This window comes from Dermacentor albipictus, chromosome 1 (assembly GCF_038994185.2).
Source record: "Dermacentor albipictus isolate Rhodes 1998 colony chromosome 1, USDA_Dalb.pri_finalv2, whole genome shotgun sequence".
Lineage (NCBI taxonomy): Eukaryota > Metazoa > Arthropoda > Arachnida > Ixodida > Ixodidae > Dermacentor > Dermacentor albipictus.
Genome location: NC_091821.1, coordinates 413,494,737 through 413,510,431, shown reverse-complemented (window position 1 = coordinate 413,510,431; position 15,695 = coordinate 413,494,737). Strand labels below are relative to the sequence as shown.

Sequence of the window (15,695 nt, the reverse complement as noted above, 5' to 3'; positions counted from 1 at the left end):
AACGTGTATTACTTGCCTCCACTAAACCGAGCTCCCAACTACTATGCAGACTTTCAAATTAATTCTCAACAGATGACTACTACAACGATGTTATCACTCAGTGTTTATTCCGATTACTACACTCATTAGCTCTCACAATGCCTTCATGAAGTGAAAAGTCCCTAAAATTTGGCTAAAATCATACATTATATTTTCTTGTGAAGTGACTCATCAGCAATTTTCCAAGTCTCTTCCAGGTAGTTCTGACCTCCCGATCTTTTCCCTAAAGAAATCCTAACGAGATTACACATCTTGTTTACTTGGGGCATGACACAAGCAGCTCTCATAACTTTTCTCAGTGATGTAAGCCTGCTGTAATTTTTTTTTTAAAACACAAATGAGACCGCACACAAATTGTCACATCATCTCCCGTTAGAAACCTGTGAGCGTTTGCCACTGACAAACATTAAAATAGACAAAACAATAAAACAATTTCCTTTTTTTACTTACCTACAACTGTCGGGTGTTTTCCTGCTAACCGGGCAGCCTGCAAGAAACAAAAATTGCTTCTCAGGAACTATGCTAGTGACAATGATATTGTTAACAAATGAGTAATAAAGATTAAAAGTTATCATAATATGATCCTCAAAGCTATTAACTAACGCCCTTGTGAGCTCTTCATATATGGCAACAATACTCCAGACAATAAAATCTGCTCTAGCCAGCATGATTTGATAATACAATCAATCGCAAAGGTCCAAGAGCTTGTGACATGCAAGAGCCATGAGAAAATTTAATTGCCTTGCAGCCCACACATACATCTTAAGTCCAAAGTTGTAAGCTGTATTTCTGTGTGCAGCTAGACCAATGCACCACTGAATTTCAGGCTGAGCACCAAAGCAGAAACAGTCTTCATGACATTCATTTTTTATAATCTTTTGCAGCCACCTCTGAAAAATGTGGATGAGCGCGAGCTACGATAAAAAGGTGACGCAAGCTTTTCTGACTTATTTTTGAAGTGGAAGATGTAATTAAATTTCCACAGGCTAACAGCCAAATTTCAAGAAGTACTTCATTAATAATAACAGTGCTACTCTCCAGAATTCCTTTTGGTAAACAAGACTGAGAAGAATCGCACTGCAATGCCTTCACTTATTATGCAGTTTCTGAAAAAAGGAATCCTGAGCCATTCCACTCTGTGAAGGTGGATGACCAGTGAAGCTGTGTAGCGCACAGCTTCACTGGTCAAAATGTGGACAAAATGTGAACGCTCAGGGACTATGTGGCTCAGACATGCTACCCCATGCGAGGAAAGGTATGCTCACTTTGATGGCATCGGGAGGGTAGACCACAAAGTGCCGCAGCGTAAAGCCCAGGTCCTCGTTTGAGCTGGACCGCTGCAGCACCACCGTCCTCACCCCATGCCATGCCTTGTCCTCCTTGGATTCCTTCTTGCCTGCAGCTTGATCCTAGACAAGTACAAGCACATGTGTGAGAGACCCTTGTCAACACAGCCACAACTAACTGCAATGCATTCGACAACAGCTACACTAAAGGACAGACTGCCCAAGTGCTGTTAAACAGACATGCTGTCCAGGCAAAATTGAGAATTGTCTTTGAGCTAACACGTTGTGTGCCAACAAATGCTTGCACACACGCTGATATGTACAAACACTAGTAAACACTAGAATAATTTAAAAAAAATGAACTATACCGGATAAGGCTTGATTCTGTGCATGCTGATTAAGTTCAGCACCAATTATGAACGCATTTCCTAGAAGCACCTCTCTTGTCCTTGCACACCAACGTTAAAGAAAAGAATGTCTGGGGTTTCACATGCTAAAACCACAATATGATTACTAGGCAAGTTAAAGTGGAGAAATGCAAATTAATTTTGATCACCCAGGGGCTCTTTAACGTGCACCTAAATTTAAATACACAAGTGTGTCTGCATTTCACCCCCATCAAAATGTGGCTGCCACGGCTGGGCTCAAACCTGAGACTTCAAGCTCAGCAGTGAAAAGCCACAGCCAATGGGCTACCATGATGGGTCACCAACTTACGCTTTCTACAGAGACTGCAGTGGAGAACTTGCCATTGCACTGACATAACCTCACTAAACACTTGATTTTCTTTGGTAGCCGATTCCAATGCCAGATGCACCCTTCATCGTGAATATGTTTGTGCGCAGCTTTTCTCACCCTAGCTTCCTTGTTTCAGACTTTCAGGACAGGCATCAAACTTCACTCTGATCTTTATTCAGAACAAACAATCGCTTTATGTAAAACCAGAAGTCCAGTGATCCTGATGATTATACACTAGCTCCAACTAGCTCAAACCAAGATCCTGCTTGAGCAAGTATGTTTAGTTGCCAAAACAGCACCATACGAAAGATTTATGAATGGAATTCAAAATGAGAATGTTTTTTTGAAAACAAAAGGACTACACTGAAACAATTTATAAAAATAGTGTGTCAAAGAAGCCTAATCAACAATTTGTAATCCTGTCAAGGAAACAAACTAGTTTGGTAACTACTAATGCTTTGTTTGAGGCACAAGTGGTGTTTTGCATCCTGTTTCTGGCCTCATTCATGTACCACAATCGCCCTGTGCCCACATAGCAATGGTAGTACTGGCTCCATGTGAAATGTACATCCAGTGCACCTAAAGGTGTTACGTAAAAACAGGACCACTGCAAGTGTAAATCGCAGTTCATAAGAGGTAGAGATGAAATAACTGAGAAGTGCACAAGAGCATCAAACAGAGACTATTAAGTTTTTATCTTATTCTGTAAGGCAAGAGGTAAGTATACAAAAAAGAAAGAGCTCCAAGAAAATCGAGAGCAGTGAATACCAGCACTTTTTTTTACAACATAGCTGCCATTTACTGGCTGTTACAGCAATTAGTCTTCAATTGAACTTGAGACAAAATGATACTTCTTGATGGCTCATATATATGGCATATATCAGAAACTGCAGTAATCACCAGTAAGCTATTAACTATTTTTTTTCTAAATAGTTAATTAATTTTAATGTTTTACAAAACGTTGCAAGTGGGAAATTAAAGCCACTCAGGATGCAAAAACATGTCCACTTAGTATACATCCAGTGACAAGCACCGGTTTCGAGCCATATGTCCCACAAATCTTCAGAAGATTGCATTGATTTTTCATGTATCAGTTCCCCACGAAGCTATCTTGGAACAGCGTGGGACACAACTACATTGAACACCAATGTACATTGTCACTAAATTTGGGGAAAGATGTCTTGAAAAGTGGTGCTGGTGGCAGGATGACTCCTAAATTAACGTGCCTAGATCAGCGGCTGCCTTCATAATCCCAAACGGCAGCACGTGTCCTAAAATGATTAATGAAAAAGTGAGTTAATGAAAATTAATTAATTAAAAGAACACAAGAGAGAAAATTATGAGCGATTCCACTTTGTGAAGGTGGATGACCAGCAAAGCTGTGTAGCACATGACAAAAAGGTGACACAGAATTTTGAACAAAGGTACAAACCCATTTATTGTTTTTATCAGTGGTCATCGTGGCGAAATATATGTACACACATTTATTTTTATACATCCGCATTTTTTCGTGTTACACATTCGTTATACACATTTGTGTTTTCATTTCCCAATATACTGCAGCAAAGGATTTGAGACTGAAATCACTGCACAGACTGGCAGTGGGCTAGTGCCGTCAGCGCCTTTGCAGAGAGAGGGGCACTATGGGAACGCTGGCACGATGAGTGGCAGCGGAGGCAGCTGTGGAAGAAGACGACGACGAAAAATGCGCAAGCAGTGGCACAAGCACATTCGTGCAGTTACGCTGAGGGGCGCAAACGAGCCAGCTGTGGTAGAAGATGGCAACGAATACACAAGCAGTGGCACGAGCCATTGCTGATAATGCTAGTTTTTGCTCATACACATTTGTTGATGGACACGAAATATGCATGGAACCCTAGCCATAAACAGCCTTCACTGTAAAAGAGTAAATCAGTGTAAATTGAGAAGTATTGCTCCAAACTTACTGCATCCTAATTTTTCTAATTTTGTGTTAAAAGGCCCCTCACCAGCCCCCATAGCAAATTTTGGTTATACACTGGAATTTGTTACGTGTCCTCTAGGGAGCGTTCTGCCACAAAAATTTTTCAAATTGGCTCATTAATAGCCGAGATAGAAATATGTCAGTGCTGCGAACCCATGATTTCAGCAGGCAGGCTCCACTGCCAAGCAAGAAGCTCTCTCCCCCTCACCCCGTCTAGCCACCGCAAGCAAAATTCCTTTTCTGCACTTCCACTGATGGTGCCGCGTGCGAGCTTTTGTCTCGTTTGCGCAGTGCACAATTTTGCGTGCTGTGCACAAGGAAACATGACTAGCGGTGTAATTCAGTGGTACACGAATACTGAGACAGAACAAGCAGATCGCAGAGCATAATCATGCGCTGGAACACGGTAGAAAATGGCATAGTTTTGGTACCTGCACACGTGACCGCACGGCCGTGGAAACAACCAGACGAAGCAGAAGTACATCTCGCTTGCTTCGGTGCGAAGTAAAACAAAACACACACAGACATTCCGTTTGTGTGTTTTATTATTTCTCTAAACTTCAATTCATCAATTCCAGCAACGGATCACACAAATAACAGATGTTGCCTTGAATAATTCTCGAAGTCACGTGCAACCACAAGCGATGTCACACTGTAGACACGAGTACGTAGGCGCAGGGACATGAGTGTGTCACTGTCCGACTTGGAACGCAGTCGCAGCGAGGGAAAGGGAAAACGGCGTTTGGATTAAAATTTCATACCTTTTCGCGGCGCGTAGCAATGTAATACTTTGCAAACATAATCATTAGAGCACATTGTATGTTCTGTGCTCGTCAGCTCAAAATGGCCAGACCTGGTGAGGGGACCTTTAATTCCATATTTACCCAAACTTGAAATGCACATATTTTTTTTTTCAAATGGGTCCAAAAGTTACCTGTGCATTCCAATTAGATATGAAGCCAAAACTGCATTCACACCATTGGCAACAGCCTACCATCAAAGTAGTCAGAGGCATCACTGCCTTCACAAGATGGCGTCAAAGCACGTTTTCATGAACATGCAGGAGGAAAACAAACTAGAAGAGAGCATCCAGTCTCAACCATTTAACTCTTTGTGAAGCCATTCTCTTCACTTTTTTTCCCTCTTGAATAGTCAGTCCAACAAGGGACATCAGAGTCTCAGCGTGCTGGCTGGGAACATATTGTTTCTGGTAGTTCTTAACCAATGAACGCTTGTTCAGCAGCTCTGCCTGCAGAGCACAGGTGGATCGGGAACACTAAAACACCTGCCGCATGCTCCAATGTGATGATAACTTGCTTGGCTGGCTCATTTCGCTTCTTTCACGTGGCACAGTGCTCCCGTGGGTTCGTTCAGTGCTCGACTGTGACCTGTGCGCTTGGTATCAACAGCCTATGAAGCACAAATGGCGACGGTGAAGCACCATTTTCATTATGAAAGCTCATTAAAAAAAAAAGTGTCCCTCCTGCGAATTCCTCAGAATTCTGCAGCGAAATTCTGCACATCCCATTTCTTCTTATCATGAACATGGGGGACATGCTATATTTTTTTTTTCCTTTATAAATCAGGTGCACATTACATTCAGGTGCACTTTTATTTGCTTACTTCAAACCTGTGAAAATTTAACACCCGTTAGATCGGGGGTGTGTTAAAATTGGGAAAATATGGTAGGTTGATTATTAGAAAAGAAAATGAAAGCCACGATCTCTCTTTCATTTTTTTTTTTTCTGCACCGTAACTCCAGTGCTGGTATATCAGTGTGACTATGGATTTCAAAATTTTCTCTTGTATTTGGCTCAGTAAAAGATCTTCCATTCCAGAGGAGCCAAAGGCTTAATTTGCTAAGCTCAGTCTTTGGCTCCTTTAGAATGCAATGGAGTCTATCTTTACTGATCAATAAGTGTACTGAGCCCCGAGCAGATGCCAACAAAACCCCTGTCAACAAATTGAGCTGGTGCGGGAACTTCAAGGTCCATTTTTTCTGGCTTACTAAGCATCTTGGTAAGAATGGCTTTTTTCCATACTTTACTAATACAGTTCAACTCTGGCGTCCCTTTAGAAGCTTAGTGCAAGTTAATGCACATTTATAACATTACTATTAATTTTCACCAGCTACTACGAATCTACGAAAGATGCTATGAATCTTTACCTGCAAAAGCATCATCTTGTATCAATTCTTACGCACTTAACTACTAAGACAGGCACAATTGAAGCAGCCCATATAATGAAGTGACATGTGCTAACTCACTTGGTTTGTCCAGGACGAGATGTCACCTTCTCCACCCTTGGACATCATGCTGTCCACCGGTGGCCTTAAGACTAGAAACGGCTACGCTTCCCTCCCCATCCTGCACAAGACATAGAGAAAATACAAGAACAGTGAGTAACAACGAACTTCTGGGAACTGCATCACGCTGTCTCGTAATGTTACACTCAGCCCACCTCAATTCCAAAAAAGCTTGAGAACATCACTGCCGAGAGGACTGAGACCAACTAGACTACTGTAAAATCTCCAGATGCTCCACCCTCAAAAGATAACTCAACCTTGCCTAATCTTCCAGCTTAGAAAAAAAAAACGATAGTTACCCACTTGAAAGTTACCCACCACAATGAAAGTTAGCCTACCTCATATTTTCACTTAATTGTCTCTCGATTTTAGGTGGACTATCTCTCGGGATATTACAGTAGGTTAACCGATTCCGAATGGTTAGCAGTTGGCTTTTGATGGTTTTTATAGTTTCTTGCAGTTTACTAACAAAAGCAGGCAGATAATCTGCTACAAAACTGCAGTACCAGAATGCATTCTGCCTTTAGATTTTAACAATCTGCTTGCCCTCACCCCTGCCATTGCTATTGTTGATGGTTTCAAAAATTCTGTGGCCAAAACATTTTCTACAATCTCTCAATGTAACAGCTCAGAGCACGAAAATAACAAATGAGTGTAGCTGAGCTAGCACGCCTCATCTATATAAGAACTTTTCAGCTGTGAGCACAGTCACTCATGTTAAGCAGGGGTTGTTTATTCATATCTAGTACTGCCTATGCAGCTAAGTCACATGCTGGAATTCAGATATTTAAGAAAATTATTGCGCTGGCTTACAGCACCTGGTACTGCGACCAACACCTTCAGATTTATATACAATGTTGTATACAGTCACACAGTCAAATTAAACAATTTGTGTGTGTTTCCTGAAAACAATCTTCCAAATGGTGTGCCTTATGAGATCGTAATTTTGGTACAAAAAACCCCACAATTTAGAAATGAAAAATTCCTCCAATTTGCAGGGAGGAAAAAGGTGTTTGCTTATGCAGCAAATATTTCAAAGGATGGCTAGGATGTACATGAAACCACTAGGAACACGGGCAGAATTTAGAGCAAGACAGCTCCCCTCCCTATTCAATGTGAGCACAAGAACAGTAGCGTAAGTAATTGGGGGTGTAGGGTCCAAACCCCACACTCAATTCTTAGCCTACCACATGATGCACGTATCAGATATTCATAACATTCTGGAAAAAGAAAAGGTGGGGAGGAGAAGAAGAAAAAAAAAACACCCTCTGAAATAAAATCCTGGCTAACTCACAGCTGAGTATAATAAAACAAACAGGAAACAAGGAGAATACTGATGCATTTCAAGCAATGTAGTTCCTTTTAAGTTTTCTTTTTTCTTTTTTCAATGCAGTCAATGATGTTGCCAGTCAGTACAAGCTGCTCAATGTGTACTTGTTCTCCTCATATTATAGCAGAGCTTGTGAAAGAACTACACATGCTATATAGCGTCATATGAAATGCAACAAAACATGAGCAAGATGCCTTCATTTCAGGCATCTATCAAAAACTTGGGGGAAAAACAAATTTAAAAAATGCAAGAAAATTAACTGCAGCGGTAACAGAGCAGCCCACTTTCCATCACAGACTTTGGAACGAGGTCTGAACGAGTAAACACATCAAATGTGTGGCACATTCCTAAGAGAGCAGGCCCTCCAGACCGGGCTCCACTGTCTCTCTTTATTTTGCTCAGCCTGTCTCCTTCAGGAATTTTCCGAAGTGTGTTTGGCAACTGCTAAAAACGCCACAAATGACAGGCGAAGAAAGGTGCTTGCCCTCCCTCTTGCTTTGTTGTTTTTTTCTTGCTGTGAGGCAAGTGACAAAGGGACACACACAGGCGCACACAACGTCTTTTAAGGCGCGGAAAGGATCATTTCCTCCTACTTGCTTCTGTTGTGCCAGGCTAAGAGAGCCATTGTCGAGACGAAATGGCAGCCTGCACGAGTTGTAATGGCCCTACACTACACTTCACAAATACAAACGGGGCAGGAAAAAAAAGTAAAACACAAGGAGGTACCAGGTCATGAAGAGAAGGGCGAGCCCATTGGAAGTAAGCGAACACAGCCTGTCGCCAACAAACGCCCTTGTGAGAACTGGGACGGAAAGTTTATTCATGCACTGGCACGGCGGATTAACCATCGATACCTATGGTATTGTTCAAGGTTTATTGTTTAAAAACTTTTCTTCAGAAACAATCTCAATAAAATAGCACCAAGGAAAAAAGAAAGTATAAGCGCGGGGAATGTATGACTCTGCGTTGTGTACTTTTGACACCAGAAATAGATGTATGACCAATCAACTAGATCAACAATTCTTTCAACTAGTTGTGTGCCTTAACCAGATAGTTTTGAGCCTGTTTTACAAGTTCAGCAAGTTTTATTAATGCATTGGCATTCTTTAGGTACTTCACACACTTTTCAGAGGCTTATCTTCCTGTTTGTTTGTTTGTTTGTTTGTTTGTTTGTTTTTATATGACTGTTTTCCTGCCTACCTAAGTCACTGGGTAGTCCTTGGTAGAATGGCTAGCGCATTGAGCTGCTGTGCTGAGGTAACAGGGTTCAAAACCAACCATTGGACCAACATGGGTCACTGTAGATGCAGGACTGGTTGGCACCAATTGGGCGCCAACTTGGGTCACTGGGTATGTGCCAGTAGGTGCGTACTGCTTTTCAATGAGTGTCTTTGATGCCAACTTGTGTAACTAGGTATGTGGCACTGTGAATGTGCCATGTACTACAATGACAAAAAATATCCCTTAAATTTTTTCGACACTGAGTGGCTAAATACCCTCATCACAAGGATTCTTCGAGGACAGCAACCCAAAGCATCAGTGGATGGCACCACAAATTGTGCTGCGTGGAACAGGGTTGTTGTGGAACAGGGTTCCACAACAACCATTGGAACAACTTGGGTCACTGAGTATGTGGTAATGTATGCATACGTTCCGTTCTCCAACAAACCTCTTTCAAACCGACATGGGTCACTGTAGACGGAGGACTAGGTAAGTACTGCTGTTCGAAGAAGCTCCCTGATGCCGGCTTAAAGTACTGGGTATCCCACTCACTCTGTGTGGGTCTCCAATGAACCTCTTCGATGCTAACTTGGGTCACTGGGTCAATAGGTGTGTGCCACTCTTCAGTAATTGGTTTTGACGCCAACTAGGCTAACTAGGTATGTGCCAATGGGAATGCTCCGCTCTACAATGATGAAAAAGATCCCTTGAATGTCTCCGTCATCATCAAGCCGTCATCACAAGCGTTCCTCAAGGACAGCCACCCAAAGCATTAGCAGGCTGCGCCACAAATGTACTGGGTATGTGTCGCTCTTCGATGAACCTCTCGCTGACTTGGATTACTGAGTTGGAGCCAATGAGTGTGCGGCAAGCAAGGGAACAATGCTCGGCGTTTGAAGGCAGAGGTGCAGCACGCTTCTCGCCTTGGAAAGTCACGCGCTGATTTCTCGGCAGTGCCAATAGATGGCGCAACGCGTCCAGAAAGAAGCACAAGAAAGGAATCCGGTTGCCACATGGCACGTTTCTCAGTATTGGCAAGCACCGGCATGCCATGCATTTCAGAGGCCACGTGCAAACTTCACAATGGTAGCGGCGCTTGATGGCCCCGAGTGTTCCTAGGGAAGCGCAAAAAAGGAATCCCACTGCAGTACATGCCTCTTACATAACCCATTTCAACGGTGGCAATACATTGTGTCCCTATATTGGTTAAATTCTAATGCATTACCGTCAACAGTTATCGAGAGGTGGGTTCTGCCACATGTTTTCTCTAAAGGAACAGGGGCACAAAGGAATGTCTAGAGGTGACAGGGTAACTACAGATAGCCTCATATATACATGTGCTGTCAAGTAACGTTTCTGTTACCCTTGTATTTGCATATCACCATCATTTTTAAGGTATTTCTACAGATAAGCACAGCTTTGGGCCAGGATAATGATTTTATTCCAATGCTATTCCTTTTTCAGAATTTGTCGCTGGTATGAGCAACGCTCAGCCCCCTTATCAGAGAGATCAGCTACCTCTTAGCAGTTGATGATAAGGAAGAAACAGAATCATGTGAAAGGAATATTCACATTATACCAGCCTGTGCTCTTTGTACTTTATATTATACTAGAGACGACCTGCTACAGGTGATTCAGTTCAGGTGCTGTGCTACTCACGACTATTATGGTTGTCATCATTAAATTTGTCATATCCTAAATGCTGCACTGTGCTCTAAGCATTAGGCAAAGAATGGACAGCGATTAAAGTGGAGCTAAGGCCAAATCAATCCAAAGCTGTGCAAAACAATAAACGCTTTGATACTGCCTTTTCTTATTAATCATCGTTATCTACAACACGGTTGCCCACCATCCAGTGAAGTTCAACATAAAGAATTTGGGGGGAAAAAGCAGAGAGCATGAGCTAAATAAAAAAAGGCAGAGCACAAGTAAAGATAGCATGCCAATCATAAATCCCGTTGAAACCAACATAGCTGTTGCCGCCCATAGCAGCAGCTGAGGCAATAGCAGCACCGAAATAGCTCCTGCCAACCCAGGAATTGGAAAACCCGACTTTTGCAGACCAAGCATAAAGTAAAAAAAAAGTTAATTGTGCAGCCAGCGGTGACACCAAGCAAGTCAATGTGACATAAGCAAAAAAAAAAAGTTTCATTTATTCAAGATCAGCCGTTCTATTTTTAAAATCCAGCCTCGTGAACTGTGTGTACTGTTGTGATTTGTGTTGAACTATATGCAAGTATTCTAGCTGCCTACATTTACAGATGACAAGATGCAGCCCTTTCTGTCTCTAATGGGAAAGTTCTATTTGCACAAAACAAAATGTGTTGTGGCTGCCTATCTGGAGTGAAAAGGTTGCCATGTATTGAATATATAGCTGAGTGAGTCAGCAAATTCTGACATAATACAGAAGCTTATCACTCAAGCTCTCTTTGCCAAGCACATGCACTGTCTTTTAGGCGTATGACTAAAACAAGCTGACAACACTGCCATACGGAAGCTCAGCAAAAGACTGTGGCCACAAAAAAGAGCTGCTGTTCAAGAGCCAGTTATATCAGCCCAGCAAAAGCCTTGAAGGTTTAACGACTCAAGATAAAGTAAGCAATAAACAAGGCAGACACACAGATGATAAGGAAAACACAATGTGCTGCGAACAAATGAGTGACACCAAAACAAGACCCATGAAAGCCGAGCAAGTGCTCGTGACAGATGTGAAGGAAAAGGTAGCTGCAGGATAGGCACGTGTGGGCAATATTTCTGATATATTTGACCAAGTGATAGCCACAGGAGTTTACTCGTGCCTCGAGGCCTGGCATCAACAGCTCAAACTTCTTGCAAGTTAAAGGTCCAAACAAGCCTCTTTTCTATTATGGAATGCACAATGACACTTAGATGCCACATGCCGATAATTTAGTTTCCAGCCATTAATTAATAATAAGTCAGTCAACAGCGCCCAGCATATGCCTGTAATAAGTGCCTTAAAAAAGAAAAAGCATTTTTACAATTCTTATAGGGCATTGAAAAGTTTACTTGTTGCATAGCCTTAATGCAGACCTTCCTGTCAACCTTGATATGTATTTGAAAAATGCTGGAGTTGAAGCCAAAAAATACTAAAATTTAGTGAAAAATATGATGTCTTACTAGTCAAAATGTTGACTGTGCATTAAACATCTGCAAACTTCATACTAGAAGGAAGCTAGGAACGGGCACTCTGCTCTGAAGTCGCAGTTAGAATAATCTGCACCACTGACAAATGGAAATATCTATGAAGTTAATTTATGAAATATCAATCGCCTTATCAGTTGCTATTATGCACTGTCTCTATCCTGTCGATGGTGGTACTGTGGCTAGGTCTAAATAACTGAGTGAGTACGAAAGATCAGGCTCTGAAAAAATTATCAGAAACTGTACTTGTACTTTTTTGAACTAATTTAACTGAACTAAAATGAAAAATCAAAAATTTATTGGTGCCTTTACAATAATCATAAACAAGCTCCAAAAATTCGGCATTTTATGACAAGCTTATAAATGTTGGCAGCTATGCTTAATGCCACATGCAACCATGCAATACACGTCATTACTTATAGAGTGTCTTCATGTTCAAATGAGCATCTCAACAATTCCACTCTTCTTGAGAAAACACTACCATAATCCAAGCTGTGGCTACCGATATCATTAAGAGTAAGATTGCCAACCAAGAGGGAAAGTTTTACAATGGTGTTGTTACTTAACAAAAAGTCAATCTCTACAACCCACTTGGCTTTTCTAGTATCACAGCTTTCGCAATTGTTCATGGTTGTAAATAAGAACGAATGATGTAAGGTGTATGCTTTTCCTCAACTTGGTAAGTCAGTTTATATTTCACAATCACATCATACACTTTCTTAACACAAAGTTCTCTTTATTTCTTGTAAAACTTCATGTATTCCTCCTCCCTCTGTAGGAAGCGAGTGATACAGACAGCAAGCAACACAGCGATGCAGTTTTTTTTTTTTAACGTGTACTGGCTTTCCTAATGTGACCAACTCTAGAAGTACGCTAAACCGAGAATCCGTCCTGCACGCAGGTTGGTAAAAGTACTACTCCAGTACACATAAAAGAGCTAAACAAAATCTCAATGTTTGCATGTGACAGGAAACTGGCACTTCATAGCCGATTTTTCTTTTTCTAAATATATGCAGTTATGCTGGGCAAATTAACCTGGCCAGTGTCCCCATGACCCATAGCTCACATGTATTAATACCATAGCATATTGAAAAAAGATGAACAATCTTGCGATTAACTAAAAAAAAGTAATCTGAAATGTGACAAATGCCGTGGCTACCTTCCCATCTTCAACCCACCTTCAAATGACTGAATATGTGAACGTGAACTGCACATGACCATTTGTGTCCCTTTTACTCAGAGGCACCCTCCACTAAACACATTGTATGATAAAGAAACTGCAACCAAAACAGGCCATCCAGCAAAAGGGTCATGGATGACAGGTGCAATCCAAAGGATTACTCATCTGGCCTTGGCCAAAACAAGACGTGTAGATGGGCTACGAGAGAGCAGGCTCTGAAGATATGATGCAGCAAGCCCTTTGAGGTCCCCTACTGACAGTGCACTCAGTCAAGAGACAGGCTTTCTAACTTGCCAAAATCCTCCAGAGAACAACTAGCAGCTATTCATTTTGCCCCTCCACACTACTGACAGATAGTTTGCCTGTCAGACCCTTGAGTGCGAGCCAAGAGTGTCGATCAGGCATGACCGCAAAGGCATACAATGCGGCAGCGACGTAAGGAGACTTTTGTTCTTTAAGGTAGGTGTCTCGTGTAAGTGTTGGCACAGTTGTGCAAGATGTACAGGAACAACTATGAGCACCTACTTCGCTTGAAAAACAAGCTTGACGGCAAATGAGCATTTGCCATAGGACTAACGGTAGTCTGTAGTAGTGTAACAGAGAATGTACAAGGAAGAAATTACATTGCAAAACCTTAAACTTTGCAAACAGTAAAGACTGAGTTGTGCATCAAATCAAAGATAGTATACCAATATTATTATATGAGTTACACAAAATTTCAAGCACGACATCTCCAAAGTGTGTCAGCCAAAGCAAAAATGTTCAGTATTGACTGCATACAAACAGAAATTGACAGTGCATGCTATAGCAAAACACAAACTCATCGATGCATCATTTGCTCATATCTATATCTTCTCAAGCAATCTCTCCTTAAATATCCACATCAAACTGAATAAACTCTGTATCTCCTTAACTGAAACAACCATTGACTGTTTGTCTGCAAGGCCTTATTGTTAAGTGCCTTTCAACATAGTTCAAGAAAAGTTTTACTTCATAGGCTCAAGCTGCCACTGGGCACCTACAAAGCACAAAATCTCAAGTTAAAATGCATGTGATTGGCTCAGAAACCTATTGTCACTGTGCTATATGCTCTCACTCAATGATACGTAGTGCCAATGCAAACAAATAGCACAGTGGCAAGTGGATACCATAACACCACAAGCTGCAGGGAAAAAAAGCTTACTCACTCCCTTGCTCACAAAACGCAGATGCTCAATCCCATTATTGCAAAGCACAGAAATCAGCATCAATGCACACAGCAAAGCATGCAGCAGTCAAACACCACCACTCCCCTGCCTCCTTGCACAATCAACTGCCTTGATGCTTCCCTCACAGGCAAAGCACAAACACTCACACTGCAGAATGATGCTGTGACACACCTCACAGAGTGCTGTCAGGAATGCCACACCAAATGTGTAGGGGGCTACCCAAACGTCCTCGACAAATCGGCATGTCCTCATGCTACACTTACTCAGCACATTTCCTGTGTCCCTCCCTTCTGCCCCCCCTCCTTCCCTACTTGTGGATGAGAACCCCAACAGCTTTGCCCCACTCCCTGGTCAGTTGTAACTTCTCATGCAGCACATTCAGGAGATTCCCCAAATGCAAAGCACCACATAATGTGGTAACAGCACCAAAAGCAGCCATTTGTAAATAAAGTTGAAGCTCTTTGTTAAGCCGATCATCTCTTAAACATGCAGAACAGGCGGTATGGCGCACTAAGGTATACAAGCACTTTCACGGCTCTCTCTCTCTATCTCTCTGCGTGGTAAGTGACTGTGTGTGGAGCGTTCGAATGCAAGGGTAATTACCAACTGATCCCTACCCTTGAATGTGAGAGCAATGACACCGTCACCAAGGGTGGGAGCTGATGGCCTTGCATGGGTCTTCCCTATTGTCAGGTATAAATACCTACGACAAAGGACTCACAATGGCAAGAACTTTTCACACGGTCGACGACCTATGCAGAGACAGTGCCAAGAATTCCCCAAAGGGAAAACAGCCCAGTTGTTGAAAGCTCCTAGAGGCCAGCATAGTGACAACGTAGAATTTGACAGAAATGCTTCTTTGACGAAGTGCTTGTAAATTGCCAGTGCATGTGTCACTTCTGGTATTCTATGAGACCGGGCCAGCGGACAAATTCCACAGAAACATGACGAGAGAAATTAGAGGCACTGATGCACCATGGAATCGCTAAAAGCATGGGAATAAGAGTGACAGCGAGTGCGGAATACTTCCCTAAACTCAGCTAACGAGATTAGGCACAACCCAGTAGGTGGCAGCTCAAATTCAGTTGTAACCTCACTGGCTAGGGGAATAAGGAGGCGGGCAAGAAGTTGCCACCTCCCCTTTTTATTTGTTTATGGAAATGTATTTAAAGGCTGTATGGAACCCATCCCTTTCAACCTAGGCTGTAATCACTAGACTGATAGATCAGTAAAACCCCATATAATGCAACGCTATTTTGGGCC

The 15,695-nt window shown here is 42.1% G+C and overlaps 1 protein-coding gene across 8 annotated transcripts in view; it reads right to left on the bottom strand.

The window, feature by feature from the left end:
• Positions 1-15,695, bottom strand: part of LOC135913063 (rho GTPase-activating protein 23-like) — a 163,993-nt gene that overhangs the window by 88,315 nt on the left and 59,983 nt on the right. For all 8 annotated transcript variants that reach the window (XM_065445732.2, XM_065445728.2, XM_065445731.2 and 5 more), the window contains exons 2-4: positions 6,293-6,392; positions 1,305-1,448; positions 490-526 (exon numbers count right to left, since the gene is read on the bottom strand). In XM_065445732.2, the coding sequence (XP_065301804.1) occupies positions 490-526; positions 1,305-1,448; positions 6,293-6,340 (229 nt within the window). In that variant the 5' untranslated portion in view covers positions 6,341-6,392. The remainder of the gene's footprint in view (positions 1-489; positions 527-1,304; positions 1,449-6,292; positions 6,393-15,695) is intronic.